At 42.5% G+C, this 21,816-nt stretch overlaps 1 protein-coding gene across 19 annotated transcripts in view; it reads left to right on the top strand.

Annotated features, from left to right (window-relative positions):
• CLASP1 (cytoplasmic linker associated protein 1) overlaps positions 1-21,816 on the top strand; it is a 261,428-nt gene that overhangs the window by 160,715 nt on the left and 78,897 nt on the right. For 9 of the 19 annotated variants that reach the window (XM_059927663.1, XM_059927662.1, XM_059927657.1 and 6 more), the window contains 7 exons: positions 42-209; positions 800-849; positions 1,443-1,613; positions 3,244-3,291; positions 15,634-15,741; positions 17,974-18,000; positions 19,772-19,939. In XM_059927663.1, coding sequence (XP_059783646.1) covers positions 42-209; positions 800-849; positions 1,443-1,613; positions 3,244-3,291; positions 15,634-15,741; positions 17,974-18,000; positions 19,772-19,939 — 740 coding nt within the window. The remainder of the gene's footprint in view (positions 1-41; positions 210-799; positions 850-1,442; positions 1,614-3,243; positions 3,292-15,633; positions 15,742-17,973; positions 18,001-19,771; positions 19,940-21,816) is intronic. The other 10 variants (XM_059927669.1, XM_059927668.1, XM_059927673.1 and 7 more) reach the window with 3 other exon arrangements.

Raw genomic sequence — 21,816 nt, 5'->3', positions numbered from 1 at the left:
CCCGGGTGCATAGCCGTGACAGGAGGCCGTGTGTTTTCCAGGTGTTACTGGGGTTTCCACAGTCACTTCAGCAGGGAGGCGGAGCACCTGTACCACAACCTGGAGCCCTCCTACCAGAGGGCTCTGCAGAGCCACCTGAAGAGCTCGGACAGCGTGGTGTCGCTGCCCCAGTCGGACCGCTCGTCCTCCAGCTCGCAGGAGAGTCTCAAGTAAGGGCTGCGGCTGCGGAACGTCGGCTGCGCGAGCACGCAGACTCTCCCTGTGCTTTGGTCCGTCTGCGTGCCGTTGCCATTCCCCCTTAATTCAGGTGGAGGCTGGTGCTGGGGAAGATGCTGTGGGGATGGTGAGAAGCGAGTGGCCTGGTCCCTGGTCCCTGGTCCCTGCCGCAGGTAGTTTGTACTTCAATTTACGTGGCAGTCCTGGAACACAGTTTTGGAGTAACACAAGCGAATTGTTCAGGGTGTCTTCTATGACAACAGAAGCGTTAACTTGGAGACAGCTTTGGAAAGGGAGGGCTTTCAGACCCTGGGACTGAACGTGCTACCATCTTCTCTCAGTACCTCTGATCCCTGTTGCTGTTTAAGACTTCCCTCTGTGTGTTTGAAAGGTAGTCCAAAATAGAATGCTAAAGCTTTTCCAAAATTGGAGGTTTATAAGGTTGTGGTCCAAGGTACCTGTAGAATTCTGAGAAGCCTGAAGCAGTCCTTTATTATCGTCATCTCGCGCTGTAGATTGTGCTTGTATCAATGCAGATACAGTGCACCTTTGATAATAGACAGACGTGTCCCTTTATTTCCAGTCGGCCGCTCTCCGCCAAGAGAAGCCCTACTGGCAGTGCCACCTCCAGAGGTAAGGCGGGCGCCGCGGAGGAGGCCCTGAGCCTGGGGCGGGCTGAGCAGCGGCGGGAAGGGTCTGCGGAGGGCCCGCCGTGCCCTGCGCTCCCACTGGGCCGGCAGACCTGTCCTCGCCCACAGAGCTGCCGCGGGGGCGCCCCTGTGCTCCGAGCACTCGCCGGGGGAGCGGGGGCCACTCGGGATGCTCCCAGCGGCAGGCAGCCGGCGGCTGTGGGAGGGCAGGAGGGCACGTTCCCGAGAGGGGGAGCGTCCAGCTGGGGGGTGCGCCTTCCTGCCACCCCGGCCAGACACGATCACGTTTTCATTACTTCGCTGCTCACATGAACCGGAAACGAGGTCCATTTCTGTGGGGTTTATGGTCTCTGATGATGGGGGCGTGTGGAGCTGCGGCCACTTGTCGTTTTCTGCAGCATCGGCTGAGCTGTGTCCAGCGAGCAGGGGACACTGTCGGCCGGTGCTGTGTGCTCCAGCCTTTGTCAGAGCTTGACGTCTGTTCTCAGGAGAAGCAGGGCACGCGTCAGCGATGCACGTCTCACATTCTCGCGTGGCCCTTACCGTCGTTGCTAAGGTTCCCTCCTCCCCCTGCAGCTTCCACGGTCAGCAGCAAATCCGTGTCCACCACGGGGTCCCTGCAGCGCTCTCGAAGCGACATAGACGTGAACGCAGCCGCCAGCGCCAAATCCAAGGTCCCCTCGGCTGCCGGTGCAGCGCCCTTCAGCTCCGCGGCGGCCTTGCCTCCGGGCTCGTACGCCTCCTTAGGTAACCAGCCCCGTGACCCTTCCCCCCCGAGTCTGCCGTTTGCGATGACCCTTAACCTCTGCTCAAATCCATCCGTGTAGCAAATTACCAGGAACTGGAGTTGAGGCGGTTGCAGGGCTGGCCTTTCAGAGTAAGTGCGTCTGTGCACTGACCTGTGCTCTGACCTCCGCGCTGGCCGCTGGTTTACAGCCAACCTTTGGTGGGTGTCCCCGCTTCTGGGGCGTCACCCTGGTCGGGGACGCATCCCTCAGCGCCGCGTGCCCCTTCCCGGCTGCCCAGCCTCCTCCTGTGTGGCCAGAGCTGGGTTTCCCCCTCTCCTGACCTGGGTGGAGAGCCTGAAGGGGGGGCTCCGGAGGAGCGGGAGGGACTCAGCAACCAGCACCCCTGTTGTACAGAAGGGTGTCGTCCTTCCCTGTGTCACCTTGGGAGGAGCGGGTACCTACTCCGATGAAAGCCCGAAAGAGTAAAAAGATTATTTTCAAAAGAATATCTGACAGAGTGCTAGGTCAGTTTTTCAGCAGACACTGCACATCTACTGTGGGTAAGGCTGATAGTTTTTTTGAGTTTGTTTTTGTGAAAGCAGAGTTGTTCAAAGCCAAAGTCTGGAGACCTCGCTGGATCCATTTTATTTTGGATTTTAAGGAAACGATACAATTCAAATTTCATGAAACATCGAGACTTATTACTTATGTGGTTTACAAACTAATTCCAAAGTCAGTCCTACAGCTAATATTCTGAAAGCACGGAAGCAGAGCAAGAGAACACCGAGAGGAGGTTACCAGGCCCGACCTTGAGTCACTCGGTGACCTTGACCAGGCCGTGTTTCCTCTACCCATAAATGAGTTGTAATAATAGCCACCTAATTCAGACACGGGGTAGGGACAAGTGACATTATATAAAAGTCCTTTGTCAACCATTATCCTATACGGCGAAGGAAACTGCGGTTGTGATAGGAACGTTATTAGTTTAAAAGGTAATAAGGTGTATGTTGCGGGACATTGTTAAGTCAGTCTTGTTTTCTCTACAGAAATGCCTCATTGAGACTGGGAAGATGCCCAATAAGGGCTCTCCTTTTCTCTTGTTTATTTAACTCTTACAAGATCACGTAGGCGTGTTTAGGATCCCGTGTTGGTGTGTGCTTATCAAGAGAGAAGTCAGGTGGGAAGGCTTTCTGTTCATTTCAGTGCCGTTTGATCCACCTTGAGGATCTGTAGTTAGTGTTTGTTTCACTGCTTGAAAACCTGAGTAAAGTGACAGCAGCCCTTGCTTTTCGGTGCATAGTTGAGCTATTCTAATATGGACCCTGTGGACTCTGCTTGGTGCTAGTCAGAGCACTCGGGTCTTCTGGTCTGATGACACAGAACTGACCTTTCAGAAGCGCTGATGATAAATTTTCAGCCCCGTGTTACCTCTTCGAATGACGAGACTGGAGTATTCCCCATTCTCCCAGCATTTTCTGGGAGCTCGACCTCTGCTTTCCTCATGTCCAAATCAGCAAGAACCAAAAAAATCAGCCCCCCAGATATAACATAATCCTTCGGAGGAGCAGTTACAGGTACTACCGAGGTTGACACGTTACGTCTGTGAGGAGTGTAGCGTTAAAGCTGATGATCCTTCTCCAAATTTCTAGAGTCCAGACGCGTGAGGGGAGACACGGAGCCCCTAGGCCCTGGCTCAGGTACCGAGCTGCACGGCCTTGCTGCTCGCCGTGTGGCTGGGACAGGCCTTGCTGCGGCCAGCTTCTCGGAGCTGCTCACTGGCTGCCTCTGTCCTTTGGGTGTCCTTTAGTTCCCCGCCCGCCCTTATTGTGCTGGTGCTTTGTTCCAGAAAACAGGGGACCCTTCAGAGGGTGAGGTTGGGCCACATCAGAAACACAGTCAGGCTGTCAGCTGAGGCGCGGCCCTGGGCTGCCCTTCCGTGTTTTGTCCTCTGCAGGCAGAAGCACATTCCCCTAAGCTGATTTCGGTAGAAGGGGCACTTACTCGCTTCCGACTCTGCTTTGCTGTTGAACTTGTTTCCCTTTTAATTTTATTTTAAACTGTACTTTTGCTTCTTTAGTAGCCAGTAATAACATTCTGCTTTTTAATTTTTTTGATGCGACTAACTGTTCCCTGTTGTCCCTTCCCTTGTTTTTTAATTTGCTTAAAGATGGCACTGCCACCAAAGCGGAGGGTAAGCGGTTTGTCTCTGTGGCCGAGCTGTGTCTCCCTCTCACTGGTCCCCTGTCCCCACGAGTGTTGCCTGGCGCCCCCGCCCTCCCCGGGGTCCCTGCATGACACGTTGCACGCACATCCCTCCACTCTTCTTCACCCTGTTTCCACTGGGTTTTGCCTTCCCCCAACCTGAGCTCTCCTCTCCTTTCTTGTGTGGTCGTTGTGCTTGTGAATTTGGGCCCTGAGTATGCTGTACGTGGCGTCGCTCTGAGCCCACACTGGGAGGGGGGTCGCGTGACCTCGTGGGTCCCAGCTTCTGTCACCCCTGAAGCACCACCTCAGCTTCCGTTTCCTCCTCCTCACTTTGTGCTTTTGTGGGCCTCTCAGGATTTGCCTTTCCTCTTTCAAACATAAATTTAAGTGTCAATCGTCAATTCAGGTTCAAAGCTGGTGAAGGTTTTCCAGCAGGTAATTTCTAGACATTAAAAAAATTTTTTCCTCTCCCCTAAAACTGCTGGATTGTATGATACCATTTCTGTTTGCCTCACTGACGCATATCCCATTCATTCATATACTTTCGTTCATCCACTCAGCAACCTTGTCCTCTGTGACACACGGGGATATAGCTGGTGGAAGAAATACACGAACCCACGTCCACTTTGTTTTCTTTTTGTCTCATTCTCAAGAGGCTCTTTGTGATGTTTCATTCTTTTGAATTTTAGATGGAGCTATTCTCATTGGTATAGGTCTTTGATTAGAACATGCTAGACAAGGTCGACCTTGCAAAGTCTCTAGATAGTAAGCACGATGTTTCAAATAATTGAAATTTAGAGTTAACCTCGTCTGCTTAAGGGAATGGCTTAGACCCACGAACCCTCAGGATGATTTAACAATTAGGAACTGCTAGATAACTTTCCTGTGTTATTTCGCCACTCTAAAAGGCCAGCCGGCAGAGTAGACTGGGTTTTATCTCGAGACGTGCACTACTTCCTGAGGGACTCGCAAAGGAAAAATCGGAACGGAACTTTTAAAAAAGACGAGCATAGTCTCAAGATCAGTGTTCTTTTCTGTGTTAAAAAAAAAAAAAAAAAAGACCAGCGTTCTTCAAACTCATCTCATCGTAAAAATCGCCTGGTGCTTGCTGCAGGGGCAAAGTCCTAGGCCCTGCGTCCCGAAAATGCTGGTTAGGTTTGGAAGGAGCAGGGCACTCTGAACTTTCACCAAGCCCCGCTGGTGGTTCTTGGGGTTGGATAAGTTTTTGAAATGAAAAGCTTCCAAAATGAAAAATGGACAGAAGGCCTATGTCACGACGAGGGCGTCATCTGTGATAGGAGACTGAGGCTGGGTGTGACTTTCTTCTTTTTTTTTCGTTGATATGAGTCATTTTATATTTCTCCTTCCCCAAGAAACCATCCTGAGTATTTGCTCAGCCTAGATGGATGGGGAGTGGAGGGCGGAATACAATAACGTATTTTGTCTCATCAGATGAAAAGTGAAGAAGTGATGCGGGAAGTTACACATTTTTTGCAGAATGCCCTGCTTGATTTCGTATACCTATATAATAGAATCAAAGTCAGCCTGTTATTCCATGCAGCAGTGGGGATTTTGAACTTTTTTTTTTCTTCTTTCTATGAGTTTTCTTTTACCCGTCCAGAGCAAGTTCAGAAGGTTGCTTACGTAGTTGTTGCGCAAGAGACTGAGGATGAGAAGTCTCTTTCTGCTTCTCCTTCTTGTGGGAAAGTGGAGGCTGATCTGTGGGCCCTTAATCGTGTAGAGTTCAGAATCAGCCAGAAGAGAACCTTATCGGGGCAGCCCCGTGCGCCTTGGCCTCCGTCCTAGGGCCGTCCCAGGCCATCACAGAACTGGCCGCTCAGAGCCTCCAGCCTTGTGTGATGACGAGACAGAATACAGAGGCCCCGGGAGGCCTGTGAACTGGAGCCCCTCTAGGCCGTCATTTCTGTTTGTTTCAGCTCCGAAACTTAGCAGGGCTGCTTAGAAAAGCTACACATGCAGCGAGTATCACTTAGCATCTTGTCATGAGTTTCCTGTCTGAATTTTAGGGATCATTATGGGCCTTTTGAAGATTTGTTAATAAAGTCTGTTGAATATTCTACTGTCTAGCTCCGGAGGCAAGCGCTAGGCACTTGCATCACGAGGCAAAGATATGACTTTGAATCAGTGGTTGGATGCTCTAAATTCAAAGTTCAGGCAATACATTTGAAACCTGGCAACTCCCTTGTTATCGTAATTGAGAAAAATAAATAGTCTTTGGGAGTTACCTATCTCACACACCAAGTAGCCACTCTAATGTTTATGACTAATCAGAAAAATATTTTTTGTGAAGAACTCAAAGCTCAACTTTTGGACGAAAGTTTATTTCCAGGTTATCTTTCAGTGTGTTATTATGTTCAGTGATTTGGGGGATTTGGAAGAAGGAAGCATTGATAGTGTCTGTTACGCTGCTCGTGAGAGAGTTTATCATGATTACCCTTGACCCTTGAACAACATGGGTTTGAAGCGCGTGGGCCCACTATAGGCAGATTGTTTTCAGTAAACTTACAGAACTGCACAGTCTGTGCAGGGCAGCTGTGGGACTCGAGCGTCTGTGGACTCGAGCATCCCCGGCCGGCCCTGGAACCAGTCTCTGCGGGTACCAGGGGCGGCTGCAGATACTCCAGTTGTGTGGAAACGAACGACTCGCATCTTCTCATCTCATGCTTTTTTTTTTTTTCTTCTTCTTTTAAATTTAGCTGCTGGGTTTAGGAAATGTATTATTCGTGTTTTTTCCCCCAAAATAAATAATTTTAAATGAAGAGTTAAAATACTAGAGTGACCTGTTGGTACCAACAACTTAGTGATGGGTTCAGAGCATAGGTAATCATATGTTACTAAGTGTAGTCAAAGGCCATGCTTAACTACTGGTGATTTTAATTAAGATTACACAATAAAAACTGTGTAGCCTTGTCTGCTCTTCTGGAAAAGGAACTTAGATTTAGTTCTCTTTTACTGGGAAATAAAACATTTGGTATTGCTGTATGTCTGTCGAAGAACTCTGAATTTTAAGTAGTTGGCCTTTTTACACAATGAAAAAATATGTATGTATATAGAAATAAAAGTTTTAAACTTCTTTTACTTTTATCTTTAAAAAATATGAGTAAAGTTATGGAGCGGCGGGCGGTACTTGTAGGTAGCAAAATTTACAGGTGATCAACTTTCCAAATTTTGTTGCTTTCAAAAATGCCACGTGCGACTAGAGAGGTTGGGCTTTTTGTACCCCAGACAGTGGGTGTAAAAGCAGGTTCCTAGACCCAAACGTCCCAACTGGAGAGTGAGATTTACCTGGAGACCTTTTCATTCTCACACCTCAAAATGGAGACAAAGACCCGAGTGGGGAGAGACTGTTGAATGATGTATAACTGTCTTAGGCCAAACTGGATGCGGGAAAATCATGCTTCCAGGTTAAACCAGTTCACAGGTTTAGTTACCCGTCCTGGGGGCTTTTCTAGAAGAATGGCAGTGTGACTGGCTATTATCAACAGACCACGAGATACGGATGTTCTGTCTTTCTTCCACAAAAGTCCAGGGCTGCACTGCTCTTACAGGTCTCTGTTGTCCTCTGGGTCTGCTTTTCTCTGGGTGTGTGTGTTTGTTGATGCGCCTCTTGTCTCTCCCTCCAGAATTTTTTTTTCTGCTGTAGCATTCCCTAATACCCCATTTCCATGTCTTTTACTTAACGCTGGCTTTTTTTCTTTTCTTCACATCTTCTTTCTGTCCCTGTCAAAACACGGTATGAATGAATATGTCATTAACAGGTCATAGGGTAGAACTGAAGTATATTTTTACTGTTTGTTGTATTTATTGAGCAGGCTTTCTTTTTCCTAAAGACCACAGAGTATTTTATATCATGTCTTTAAGACATATACAGGCACTTGTAGTAATATTGCCAAATTAATAGGATGACTGAAACAAACCAGACCTCTTCCAATAAAGGAAATATGCATCTGAGTACAATACAACAGAGGCCCTTTAAACTCCCCAAAACGGACTTTAAGGGTGCTCTGAGGTTACTCATGTTAAGTCCCTAGGTGAGAGTTAAGAGTTGGCACGAAGCCAGCGTTGTAAAAGTGCTGTATATCCGTGAAAAGGTGGGCCTGGGGAGAAAAACCTTTGAAGATATCAAATTGACATGATCTCTCTCTTGACTTTGTCCCAGGCAAAGGAAAACCAGCCTCCCCTAATTTGTAACTAAACTCCCTTGTCACACAAGTTGTGCTTTCAGTTTTTGTTATCTGTGGTATCTGGGAAACCCCAAACTGATGAATAAGTGGTCTGCGTTTACAGCCTCCACGGGAACAAACATTGAACTTCTGCAGAGGAAGCCACTGTCAAATCTGGTTTCTCAAGGTCCCTACAGATTAAAATATGGCAAATACGAGCTCCTAGTCCAAAATTACATCCATGATGAGTGAGAAACAGCAGAGAAAAAGAATAAAAACATAATTAATCCTTTGGGACGTGAGGGTCTTTTATGTAATATGAAATTGCTGTATTTAAATGTTTAAAAGAAACAAGAAACTTGTAATTTTAGCAGCATGTAGAATTTAGTAGTCTGAGTGATCCTCCCAATTGAGAACAGATCACCCATCTGGAATAAAAGCAGTAAAGCCACTCATCTGCAGACTTAAGCAAAAGCAGAAACCCTGGGAGGTGAGGGCCAGAGCTGGTTTGCATCCTGAGGTTTTTGGCTGAATCCTGGAGACCTGGGGCATTTGCTCAGGACGTGGAGTGACAGGAAGTCACTGCATCCTCACTGGTGAACAAGAGGTTGACTCTACTGAAGAGAAGAGGACAAGAGGGAGTCCTCCCATTTTAATCTTAAGTACTGGGTGGAGCAGGGAAAGTAATCTTCCCTGAGAAGTTGCCGCCATAAATTGGGCCTTCGTGCAGGTTTCTGGTCAGAATTCATGCTACCTTGGTGGTCTGAGAAACCCAAGCAGGTAAATCATGTTAAAGTGGCTGTGGATTGCTTGTATCCACAGGACGCTAGCAGAAGCAAACATAGGTCCTCATTGGAAGAACTCACCTTCAATCTAGGTCTTAAAGAATTCCCATAAAGTTCCAAGAAAAGAAACCATTTTGTTGTCTTAATGTTTAAAGAAATAAAAAGAAAAATTCGGAAAGACAAGCAGGGGGGTAAGGAACTATAAAGAATGACCAAGCAGGCTTTGAAAAAGAACAAATGGGTCTTCTAGAAATGAAAATATAATAAGTTATTAAAATTTAAAACTCGGTGGGTTAATTGAGCTGCAGAACCGATGAAACTGAAGAGTGAACTCACGAATTCAAGGTAAGAAAACATCGTCCAGAGTTAATGTGCAGAAAGGACGGAGTTAGAAAACAGGATGGGGTGTTACGTCCCACAGGAAGTAGTGAAGAAATTCAACCTATCTAATTGAGTTTTAAGAAGAAAGACTGGGGCAGAGACAGTATTTGAAGAGGAAGTGGTTGGGAATCTTCACGATTGTTGAAGGACACTGAACCGCAGATGCAGAAAACCCGGTACATCCCAAGCAAGACAAAAAGAAAAATCCATAGTGAAACACATCATAGCGAAACTGCAGAACACCAAAGATTAAAAAAATATATATATTAGAAATAGCCAGAGGGAAGAAGAGACTACCCACAAAGGAAAGGCAGAGTTTAAATACAACTGGGGACCCTGGAATCAGATCAATGGAGCATATCAATGTCCATGTCCTGTTTCTGACTTTCTACAATAGTTTTTGTAAGATGTTACCATTGAGCGAAACTGGGTAAAGAGCACACGGGATCTCTGTGTATTATATCTTACAGTCAAACCTGAGTCTACAATTATCTCAGAATAAAAAGTTTAAAAAAGGGGTCTAGAAGTTGTGCTTGTAATAATAATATTTTAATCTGTAAGATTGTTACCTTAGAGATAGCAAAGCGTATCTTAAAAAAAATTAAGGCAAAAGGAGGAAACAAAGGAAGGTAAAAGGAGAATGAGAAATCAAGACAAATAAAAAGCATGCCTGTAAGTGGTAAGAACAAGCTCAAATGAACTGAACTTTCCAGTTAAAATAGAAAGATTATTAGACTTAAACTTTTAAAAAAGATCTAGCAATATGATACTTAAAGAGATTAAGCCTTTAAGGCTACAGATAGAGTAAAAGACAAAGGATGAGAAATTCATAGTAAAAGAAAGTTGTTGAAGGTTTGTTAATAACAGACCCGAAAAAGGCAAAAAGAGGATTTCTATATAATAAAAGATTCAATAAATCACTAAGATGCAATAGACCTAAATTTTTATGGATCTAATAAAAACAGCCTCAAGATATACAAAAAAGTATTTGCAAATTAATATTTATAGTGGGTGGTATGTAAAAATACAAATTTTGAATAACTAATATATAATATAGTTCCAAACTCAGAAAATATAAAGAGGTACGCAGTTTCCCCCCATCTTTGTCCTTCATTTGTCTAGTTACCACCTCTTTCCTTCAACCCCAGTGTGTTACTGCTTTTAGTTTCATTTTTATCCATAGTTTCTTTGCATAAGGAAGTAATATAAGGAATTCCCTGGTGGTCCAGTGGTTAGCACTCCACGCTTTCACTGCCAGGGGCCCAGGTTCAATCCCTGGTTGGGGATCTAAGATTCCACAAGCCGTGCGGCGCAGCAGGAAAAAAACAGACAAAAAAAAGAAATAATATAAAAATCATACTTCTCCCTTTTTTTTTTTTTTTTTTAATGCTATTCTTGTCTGCTTACATTCTTCTTTTTTTTTATTTATGTATGTATGTATGTATGGTATGGCTGTGTTGGGTCTTCGTTTCTGTGCGAGGGCTTTCTCTAGTTGTGGCAAGCGGGGGCCACTCTTCATCGCGGTGCGCGGGCCTCTCACTATCGCGGCCTCTCGTTGCCGAGCACAGGCTCCAGACGCGCAGGCTCAGTAATTGTGGCTCACGGGCCGAGTTGCTCCGCGGCATGTGGGATCTTCCCAGACCAGGGCTCGAACCCGCGTCCTCTGCATTGGCAGGCAGATTCTCAACCACTGCGCCACCAGGGAAGCCGCCTACTTCTCCCTTTTTTAAAACATGAAAGGTAGCATATTTACATACACTCTTCTGCATCTTCATTATTTTCACTTAATTATAGCTTAAGATTCTTCCATGTTAGGTTGCAGAACCTCTTCGCTCATTAATACTGCTGTACATTCCCCTATGTAGATTAACCTGAACCAACCAAACCCATATTGACAGACATTTGGATTGTTTTCAGAGTTTTGCTGTTACAAACAGTGCTGCCATGAATTACCTTTTAGATACATCATTTTGCATGGACACAAGAATATTGGGAGGATAAATTACCCAAAGTGGAATTGTTGGATTAAAAAGTGCATGCATTTGTAATTGTGATAGATAATTGCCAAATAGCCCTCTGTCGGGACTGTATTAATTTTAACTCCCACAAACAATGAATGAGAGTGCCTGTTTGCCTACATGCCAGACTGTTAGCAAATTTTTAAGATTTCTGCCAGTCTTGTCGGTGATAAATAGCATTCTTAATGTCATTTTAATATTTTTTTCTTACTGGGAGTCTGAACACTGTTTCATACATTTAGGGGCCATTTCTATTTCGGTTAAATATCTATTCCTAGCCTTTGATCATTCTTTATTGGGATGTGACAGTGGTATGTTGAAGCTGGCTTGAACCAGTTCATCAGATTCCAGTTGTTAAATTTTCAGGAATTTTATAAGCTGGTTTACATCATATCAATGGCCTCAAATAGGCCACGGTGGGAATATTTACACCAGGGAATTGCAAAACACCACAAGTCAGCAGGACACTCCCCCAACCCCCCCACCCACCACCGCCAGTTCCCCTCTAATTGTCAAACATTTACCAGCACACTTGCTGTTGAACTTATTATTGATACCTAGGAATCTTTTATGTGATAAGGAAATTAGCACCTTATGACATGAATTGCAAATAATTTCCCCCCATTTGTCATTTTCTCGAATTTGCTCATAGTTTTCTTCCTGCCATCCTGAGATTTAAAAAAAAAAAAAAAATTAGTCAAATTTATCAATCTTTTCTAATGGCTTTTAATTTTGTTATAGTGAGAATGGACTTTCCACTACAAGTTACAATGGAATTCTCCCATGTTTTCTTTCAGAACTTTTTTTTTTTTGGCCGCACTACGCGGCATGTTGGATCTTAGTTCCCCAACCAGGGATTGAACCCGTCCTCCCTGCAGTGGAAGCGCGGAGTCCTAACCAGTGGACCGCCAGGGAAGTTACCTAAAACTTTGATGGTTTCATATTTGACATTTTAATCTTAGGTCCATTTGCTGCTTTTCTTGGTGTAAAGTGTGAAGTATGGATCCAACTTATTTTTCCAAAGCAGAACATTAGCAAATGAGATCCTATAATCCATTTTTTCAAAAGCAACATATTATGTTGAACTACATATTAATCCTTGTGGAATGAAGCAAAAGCAGTGCTTAGAGGGAAGTTCATAGCCCTAAGTTTATATTAGAGGAGAGACTGAATTAGTTTGTTTCCAGTGTGTTAGTGGAAGAACAGAATAAATCCAAAGAAAAGGAGGGAGGAAGTAACAAAGATAAGAGTTAAAGTCAATGAAGTAGGAATTAAACATTCGTTTTAGAAGATTAAGGAATACAAAATGTGATTCGTTGAAAATACTAATAAAATAGGCAAACTTTTGGAAAGGTCAGTTGGAGAATCGTACAAAGCATTGGCAATGATAAAGCAGGTATAAGTGTGGGTCAGTAGAGCTTTAAAGGGTAGTAGAAAACTATGACAATTTTATGTTAACAATTTTAAAACAAATTGGACGAATTTCTAGGGAAAAAACCTGTTTCTTCAAGAAGAACAAAAAACCCCAAGTAGTTTTAAGACTACTCATTAAATAATTTGAATCAGTACTTAAAACTCCATCCCCCCACCAAAAGCTAATTACTTAATTAAAATAGAAAAGATATCCAAAATCCCTACCATGCTCAGACGGCTATACATGCAAGTTGTGAAGCATGGGACAGTTCCCGTCTTACATAAACTCAGAGACCAGGAAGAGAGAAAGCTTCCCTCCCTGGTTTCATGTAGCGGTTGTAACCTTGGTACCAGAATCAGATGAGGTACAATACAGACATTCTGTGTATGTGACTGCGTGAGTCATGACAGCAGAGGTTGGATACTTTCAAACCTAATAGATGCAGCTCAGTACGTTTAGGAGAATAATCCTCTTATCTCAGAAGATGGAAGCAAAGCATTAAAACGTTCCAGAAACATTTTTGATAAATTCTTAGCGATTAGGAATGAGTTTTCTTCACTTGTTGAAGTATAGTTTGTGAAATTCCAGAATTATTTTTTTACATGTGGCTCAAGATAGCAAAGCCTACCTCGTGCTTCTCTTGAGCATTGTGCTGTGTGTCCAAGACAGCAGATAAAGTGATCAAAGTGTATTTGCAGGTGGTTTTCTGTTTAGAGAACACCAGATAATCTACATGTAAATTGGTAGGATTAATAAAAGTTTAGCAAGATCCCTAGAGTTAAGATCAAAATATAACAGTCACATTCTTACTTGTCAACAAGTTAGACAATATAATTTAATAAACTGTATTGTGTATAATAAAAATAAGGCACCTTTGAATAAGTGCATAAAAATTGAATAAAACTTTTGGAAAAATTATAAGGCTTTATTGAGAGAGGTTGAAGAAGGTGAAAAAGAGAAAACGCTAATGAATGGAAAGATCAATATCATAAAGCCACCCCCCCTCCGCCCCCAGATTAACCCCAAATTCCACATTGCCAGTCAGAATTTCAACACGTCTTTTTATTACATCTTCCCGTGCGCATATGCAAGAGAGCAGAGGGCTTTAGGGAAAAGTGGCTGGATTTGCCCTACCAATTAGGAAGGTAGTTTTGAAAAGCTACTCGCAACAGTGTATGTTGCACAGGATGGGCACATGGACTAATGCGGCAGGCGCCACAGTGGAGAAGACGGACCCTTGCATGTATACAAGTACTTGTAAATGACAAAGATGGCTTTGTAGGTTAGTTAAGAAAGGGGTTAAGTAAATTTGTTTGGACCTTCGTCAGTCACACAGAAAAAGTAAAACGGATCTCTCCTTTACATCCTACAGAAAAATCACTTCCGTAACTGAGCTCACAGATAAAATGTTGAGCCAAACAGTAAGTTTTGGAAAAATATATACTCTATGATACGATTAAAAACATTAAAAAATATAAAATAATGCCATCTATTTCTTGGTTATGCAACTATGTATATTAAAAACATAAAGAAATGCTAGGGAATGATGACCACTGGCTTTGGGATCATGTTACCAAGTGTTGGGCGGGGGAGGTGGAGGACACAGGGACATAGCAAAGAAGATTTTTTTAATTTTCTTAGCTGAGAGGGTTTGGATGATCACTTAAAAAATCCTAAGAAATTAGACTCGGTTGTTTTTTCACGTTCAGTTTTCTTTGTGACTTCCTTAGCAGAGTAAAATGCCCTAGCTCACGCGTCGGCCCACCAGGCAACCAGGCGCAGGCATCTGAACCCGTGGTGGGACCTTGGACAAATTAAGTAACCCCCTTGCTTCTCTGCTTCCTCATGTGTAAAATGGGAATAATTATATGTTGGTGTGAGGATTTTGAGTGCACACATATATAGCTCATAGTATCCTATATGATATAGCTCCTAATTTTAGTCTGGATTCTAGAACTTGTAGGTCTTTCATTCAACTGCTAATAAAAGTCATTGATTCTTTCTAGTTTTCTTTCTTCCTTTTTTTTTTTTTTTTTTTTTAATTAAGTGCAGTGCTTTCTTTTATTGCTCCTTACCTTCCTTTCTTGAACCTTTTCAAGCCTTAGGATTTGTTTTTCCGTGTTGCCTTTCTGCAAGCTTTCTCAGTTGATGAGGTAGATGTGCTTCTGAACAGTGTAAGCAGCCAGTGGGAGTTCAAATTGTTTTGTGTTTTCCCCATCAGATTGCTCTTCCGATTGAATTATGGAAGTCAGGGCATTTGTGCCCCTTTGAAAACAAAGAAGCCCTGAATTTTAAAAAGTTCAATTCCTCATCATTCTAGCCTTACCATCAGTGATTTTGTATTTATGAATCCATTTTTATTTTTATGGTTTCATGCTTTAATAATTGGAGTTAACACATTGCTTTACTTACAATGGCAAATATTCTTCATAAATGCCTATGACATGGCATTATTTTTAGGTCATTCCTCTAGGTATTCCTAATATTGATTCTTTCTGTAAACTTCATCTTTTTGCAGCCTAGAAACTTGCTGGCATACATGCTTTTAAAATAGAAGTTTAATGCTACATAGCGAGACACATTTATTCTCCAGGGTGCTGTAGCTTTTGTTGATTGCTGAGTTAAGAAGGTTTTTTTGTTTTATTTTGCATTTACTCTTTTTTTTTTTTTTTTCTATAGTAGTTTTCTGAAGATGACAGCTAATATTCTTTCCTGCTTTTGGAAATTTGACAGATATGTCGGCAATGAACAGGAGAGAGAATTTAATCTGAAAAAAAATTGTGGAAAAAACCCTCAAGTGACTATCACCTCCCCATCTGAAAATAGCATATGCTAAAACAATTGAAAGCAAAGCACCTGATGGGTTCCTGAGTCCCTCTGAGGAGTTTCTGACGTGTCTGTAGAATTTGTGTGTGCACACAGGGACGCGTGTCAGGACCACACGTGGGAGACCAGCTCCCCTGGAGGTGGCTCAGCCCTTACCCCTTGCCCGAGGAGTGGTCACGCTTAATTGGAAACATTACGGAAGCACTGTTTTTGCCGTGTCCTCCAGGTCGGATCCGCACGCGACGGCAGAGCTCTGGGAGCGCCACCAATGTCACCTCCACGCCTTCCGACAGTCGGGGCCGCAGCCGCGCCAAAGTGGTCTCACAGTCCCAGCGTAAGAAGTATATTTTATGCTCTCTGCTCTTTTAGTTTTATCCAACAGCCATTCTGCAGCTGAAAATTTATAGTATTTTCATCGACTTCAGGGAAAAACACATTTCTGTGGCTCTAAGACACTGTGAATAATCTTGATGTTTGTTGGATGCTTACAAGACAGGGATTCCAGTGTACCTGTGTCCCCTTTCTAGGCGATTTACATTTTGTATCCTTAGGCAGTAAACATTGAAATGCAGTTTCCCTCCCCTCAAGCCTCCCAAAGTGAATCGTACCTGGGCTGGGACCCATTTTGCTGTTGATGAGGGATCCTGATGTCATTCAAGAGCAGCTCGGGGGGGGGGAGATGACCTCATGCTGAGGTCTCTCCCCAGCGGCAATAAGTACATCCATTCAAAGCTGCCCCCGTCACCCGCTGCGCTAACACGTCACCCTGCTCCTGTCCTCCTGCTAGTGTGGGCTCTCGCTTCGCTCGGCTGCCCTCGCTTCCATTGCTGCTTCTCTGTGTATGTTGGGTCACCTGATTTGTCAACGTCAGCCATGAAAGCAGCCGTGGACGGGATGAGCGTTCTGATCTCTCTTAGGACTCAGGCCTGGTGTCTCACTTCCCAGCCTCCCGGTCTGTGCACGTGGAGTGGGGCAGGGGGTCAGGGCCCTCCTGGGCAGGCGCCCATGGCGGAGGTGCTCGTCAGCTGACGGGGTCGGCCTCCTTCGTGGCCCCGGGAGCTGTGTGGCTTGTGTAGAGAGCGGCTGGTCTGAGGCCAAACCTTAGCTTCTCTCGTAGGTGTTGAGAATGCCTTCCTTAGCTCTTCCTGAATTTAGATGCTTTCCCCATGTCCCTTTGATAACTGGAGTCCTCATGTTAAAAGAAGCTTATGTCCTTTCTGAAAAGAAAGTGCAAGGTCAGACATATTGCTGTGAGATGTCAGCACCCAGGCTTGTTTGTCTGACGCAGAAGCCCATGCTTTTAGTGTGTTACACAATACCACACAGCATAGGTTGTGCAGGGGTAGTCCAGAAGCTTCTGCCTGGGGAGTAGTGTGCAGGCCCTGGTTATTCTGGTGAACCCTAGTGATACCTGGAGTCACAGATAGGTATAATACTCTGGCCATGACCTCATAAATATGAGTCGGGTCTTATCGCAAAAAAAATTTTTCTTGGCTAAAAATGTTCGAGACTCAGAATATAGGTCAATACGTTGAAATTGAGTTGAATAAAAAAATGTTTTAACCCTTTAGCTGTATAGGGTTGTTTCCTTTCTTGGAGAGTGAGGGCTGAACAGTATTTTCCATTTCTTTATTTCTGCTGTTTATTGGCATTGGCTTCTGCAAGGGTCCCTGCCCCTAGCTGGGTCCTCTGCTTAAGAGCTGGTGCAAATAAAGTTCCTTCTGTAGTGGGGGATGATAGAACTTTAATTTTTCAGTCTTATAAAAATACTGCACCTTGCCTTGGGGATCCGCTTGAAAAGCTCATCAGTTTTATTTCACTCACCAAATTCCACTCAAGGGAAAGAGACAACACCAGCAAACGATCAAGCCTGGACCTTAAACTTACATATATAAATCAAATATTCTTTTAAAAATTATTTTAATAGGTAGATAGGAGCACATCTAGATAGTTTACGAATGTAGCTATACTAGCATTCATAGTTCTGGTTTAAGAGTAAGTAGATTTCGTTAATATTAAATTTAGGACAGTTAACAGTTGGCGTCTTTTGGATAGTTGAGGACTTAAATATGTGAGGATTAATGTTTAAATATTGGAGAATTTGGCATGAGACGTTCAGATGAGACGACCTAGTAGCAGTTTCTTCCACTTGGTTGATGTCTCTGGAGCAACTCCTGTGTGGTGAGCACCGTGTGCAGGGGTGGAGATACACAGACGGTGAGATGCAGTCGCTTCTGCCAGGCTGCTCAGAGCCAGAGCGCAGGTGCCCCCGAAGGGCCCGGCATCTTCTCTGCATCTCGTCCGCCTGGCACCGTGCCTGGCGCATGGTAGGTTCATAAGTGTTTCATGAGCAGATCTGAAATAAATGCTAATACAGTATGATGTGTATAAAGTAAAAATAAGTACGAAAATAGGCTAGGAGGAACAAGACCTAGAAAAACAGTTCTTTTGCTAATGTGTTTGTGAACAAAGACATTTGTGCTGTGTTGCATGCTGACCTTCTGTATTGTGTTATTGTCTTTTAATCCACTTTTTGCCTGTCCTTTGGTCTGCTCTCATAATCAAGGATCCAGATCTGCTAATCCTGCTGGTGGTAAGCCATTTCTCTTCTTGCTTTTTTTTTTTTTTTTTGCATTCTCCCTCACCCCATGTTCCTTGCACAATATTAATTTCTCTCTTTATTATAAGCTTAGTTAATCTTTCTGCGTTTTTTCTGTATGTTCAAATTCTAGAGTTTGAAATGGATTTCTTTTCTCCTTTTATACAGCTTAATAGTTTATTTGTGTGCTCAAATTTTATGGGCAAAATTAATAGATCCTGAGACATGTTCTTCATGGGAACGTGTACTGATAATTTTATAATGAATTTCACTTAAACTGTAGTTAAATCAATATAAAGTACTAATTTTTGTAAGTAGTCATCTTAGTGATTTATTTGAATGATGGAGGGGTGTGTGTGTGTGTGTGTGTGTGTTTAATTTCCAGGTAAGTGTTATTTTGAAGGTTTTTCCCTCTGGGTCATTCTGTTCTGCTACATGATAACGAACACTTGATATTTGCGAATTTTATTGTCTTCTCTGCTTAAGGAGATGATCTAAGTTAATGACTGCCATTTGGGTGTATTGGTACGATCCTTAAAATTTTGCTGCTTTCTTTAAGAAAGAATTTTATTTTACAAGAAATGGTTATATAGGTATCTAGTCACTTAGCCATTTATAAAAATTACTAACCATATTATGATTTTAATTTCTAATTTTATTGCATTCATATCAGGGAATGTTTTCTACATAATTTCTACCCTTGTAAAAGGTTTCTGAGATTTCCTTTGAGGCTTAGTACATAGTCAGTTTTTGTACTATTCCTGTATGGAAATGTGAAAAGAATGTGTACTCTGTTTGTTGGACTATACATTGTGTGTATATGTGGGAGGTGTGTTTATACATATCTGTATAATTTTGACTGCATGCTCTGCCAGTTTCTGAGTAGTGTATTAATCTTTCATTAGTATTAGTCTTTCTGAGAGGTATATTAATAATTATGGCCTTTTCAGTCTCTCTCTGTATTTTTATCGTTTTTGTGTTTTCTATCTCAAAGCTATGTTACATGGAGCATAAAGTTTCATGATTATTATATCTTTAAGGATAATTATTCTTTAAAATATGAAACATCCTTTTTTCTCTTTTAATGCTGTTTTTTATTCTGTTTTGTTGTTTTGTTTTATGTATGTTGTTTGTCTCTTATAAACAACATACAGTTGAATTTCATTTCAGGTTTTTAAACCAGTCCAGGAATCTGTCTTTTAATAGTTGAATTTAATCCAGCCACATTTATTATGATTACCGATATGTTTGAGCTTATTCTTACCATTTTATCTTGTGATTTCTGTTTACCGTATTTCTGCCTCCTTTTCCATTTGTTAGATTAATGGAGTCTTCCATTAGTGTTTAAGAAATTTTTGTTATATTTCTACTCTTTCAGCCATTTTTTAACTTACTAACTCCTACAGAAGACAAACCAGTTAATAAATAAACGCCTTTGTGATTATTTGTAGAAATTTGCTGTGCAACCGAGAGGCTTTTTGTACTCAACCTGAGCCTGCTCTTTTGAATCAGAAATTTTGCAGTCATTTCTGTAGAACTCCATCTTTAATTCTCCTGTGTATAAATACTCTTTTATGATAATTTGATGTTCCTTTATGCTCCTTAGTTTTTGAAAAATTAGTGATGTTACCAACTAGAAAGCTATTTTTATATAAAATTCTCTTGGTATTTGATCCAAACTAATGTGTAAACTGACTTCTGAAATTACTGTAATTTATTTCTTGATTTACATCCATTATTCAATTATGTTTCGCTTCATTTTTAGCTGGCAGCCGATCAAGTTCCCCAGGGAAATTGTTGGGAAGTGGTTACAGTGGCCTTGCTGCGGGTTCCTCGAGAGGCCCACCTGCGACACCCTCTTCAGAAAAACGAAGCAAGATTCCCAGGAGTCAGGGATGTAGCCGAGAAACAAGTCCAAACCGCATAGGATTAGGTGAGAATTCTCAAAGATCTTGAAACAGCATTCCCAACCTGGTCATAATTTTGATTATAATCTAATGACTTTGTCTCCTGTGGGAAATAGCTGTTTTTGAACTGAGGATGTCACTTTGCCTGTGTTAAAAAGACATTGCAGTTTGTGCTTTTTACAGATGATAGCAGGTTCAGTTTTCAGTTAGGACTAACAAATATGTGGGGTTTACCTTCACACTGATGGGAAAGAATTACACCATTGTGGGCTTCTGTGGGTTAGAGTCATTTTGCAAAACATTAACCTGGGGGAATGGGCGGGCTTTTTTCCTGCACAATTTCCTGCACAAGAGCACTGTTGCTTTTTCATTTGTCTTTCAGTGATTAGCAATCAATAGCCATTAACCTATATAAATTTTCAGAAGCAATTTGTAGGGTCCACATTTATTTTGATTTTGCTCTTCTCTAACCCAGTTGCTGAAAATTATCATCACAGAATAGGTGTAGTTGTTACTTTTGACATAATGTTGTTCAAACATAAAAACCAAGAAGAAAACTAGGTATATATAGTGTTTATTTTTGTGTTGTAGTGTTTAGTTTCTTTGTAGTAGGATTTTATATGAATGACTCTCAGCAGCTTAACAGTCTTTTACTCTATTAAAATCTAATTTGTATGCTACCTTTTTAATAAAACGGTTAGAAGTCTTGTGATCTATTGTGAAAAATCTGTGTTCATACTCTTATATTCTCACCTGCTTTCTAAGGGTAAAAACCTACTAATGTGAAATCAGAATACTGTATTCTTTTGTCCTGTTGGCTTACCTTTCTCATTTATTCATTTATCTCCTCAACAACTTTTATTGAATACTGGAATGTTTACTGTGATGTGCTAGGCACATGTTGTTAGACCTTATGATTAGAAGATAAATGCAGTAGATTTAGCTTCTGACTTCAAAGAGCTTGTGGTCTTAGAGGTGAAAATGTAAGACAGTATGACAGATACCCTGGCAGGTGCTCTGGGACCGTAGACCAGGAATGTCTGCCCCAGTGCTCCTAGGTTTCCTGCCAGGGGAGCCTTCCCAGAATCGGTCCTGTTTTGATGAGGTGTATAAGGTGGCACTAGGCGGGGTGGGGAGATGAGGCAGAAAGGAACCTGTGCAGAAACGGTCAGACGAGAGGGAGCGTCGTGCGCCCTGGGACTGCTAGTGGTTTACCTGACGATAGCCGAGGATGTTTGTCACGGTGGGTGGGAGATGGAGGCAGAGGGACTGGTAGGGTCCAGCTCACGAATGTCCTTGAAGGCTCCCTGAGCTTCGAGAAGGCGGTGGGGGGCAGGTATTTAAGAAGTAGAATCAAAAGGACTTGGTTTGACCAACATTTCCGAAGCAAGTGAGAAATGTAATCAAGCCGTGGTTTTGTTAAAATGCTGCATGATGCTGACCTTCTGTGGGCATTACGGAACATGGTCTTTGAGCTGACCAGTTATCTGCATCCAGTGATAGCAAGTAATGTGGATACAACCAGAGAAAATATCATGACTGCAATATCTACTGATAAATTTCAGATTTGTTGTTGTCACATACGTGTATTTGGATCTGGTTTTGTTTGGAAAATACATTTGATTTCAAACCTAGGCTTGAGGTTTCAGCTGTCCTTTTCCCACAATTAGTTAAGTTTATAGGATGTTTCTTGGCGATCCTGACTCGTTTCATACTGCTAAAAATTCTTTTCTTTTTTGGGATTTTACTTTTTAAATTTATTAAAGATGCCATTTTTACCTTCTTCTTGAAATTGGGAAATAATCCAACCTCGATTACCTAACATGACTCTAGGACCCGGTAGGCTATGGTCTTAAGTATGAAGTTTGCATTGTGGATAGTTGGAAAGACAGCATTTAATAAG

This window comes from Balaenoptera ricei, chromosome 7 (genome assembly GCF_028023285.1).
Source record: "Balaenoptera ricei isolate mBalRic1 chromosome 7, mBalRic1.hap2, whole genome shotgun sequence".
NCBI classification, from domain to species: Eukaryota; Metazoa; Chordata; class Mammalia; order Artiodactyla; family Balaenopteridae; genus Balaenoptera; species Balaenoptera ricei.
Note: the sequence above shows the minus strand (reverse complement) of the source record. Positions and strands in the feature narration are given on the sequence as shown.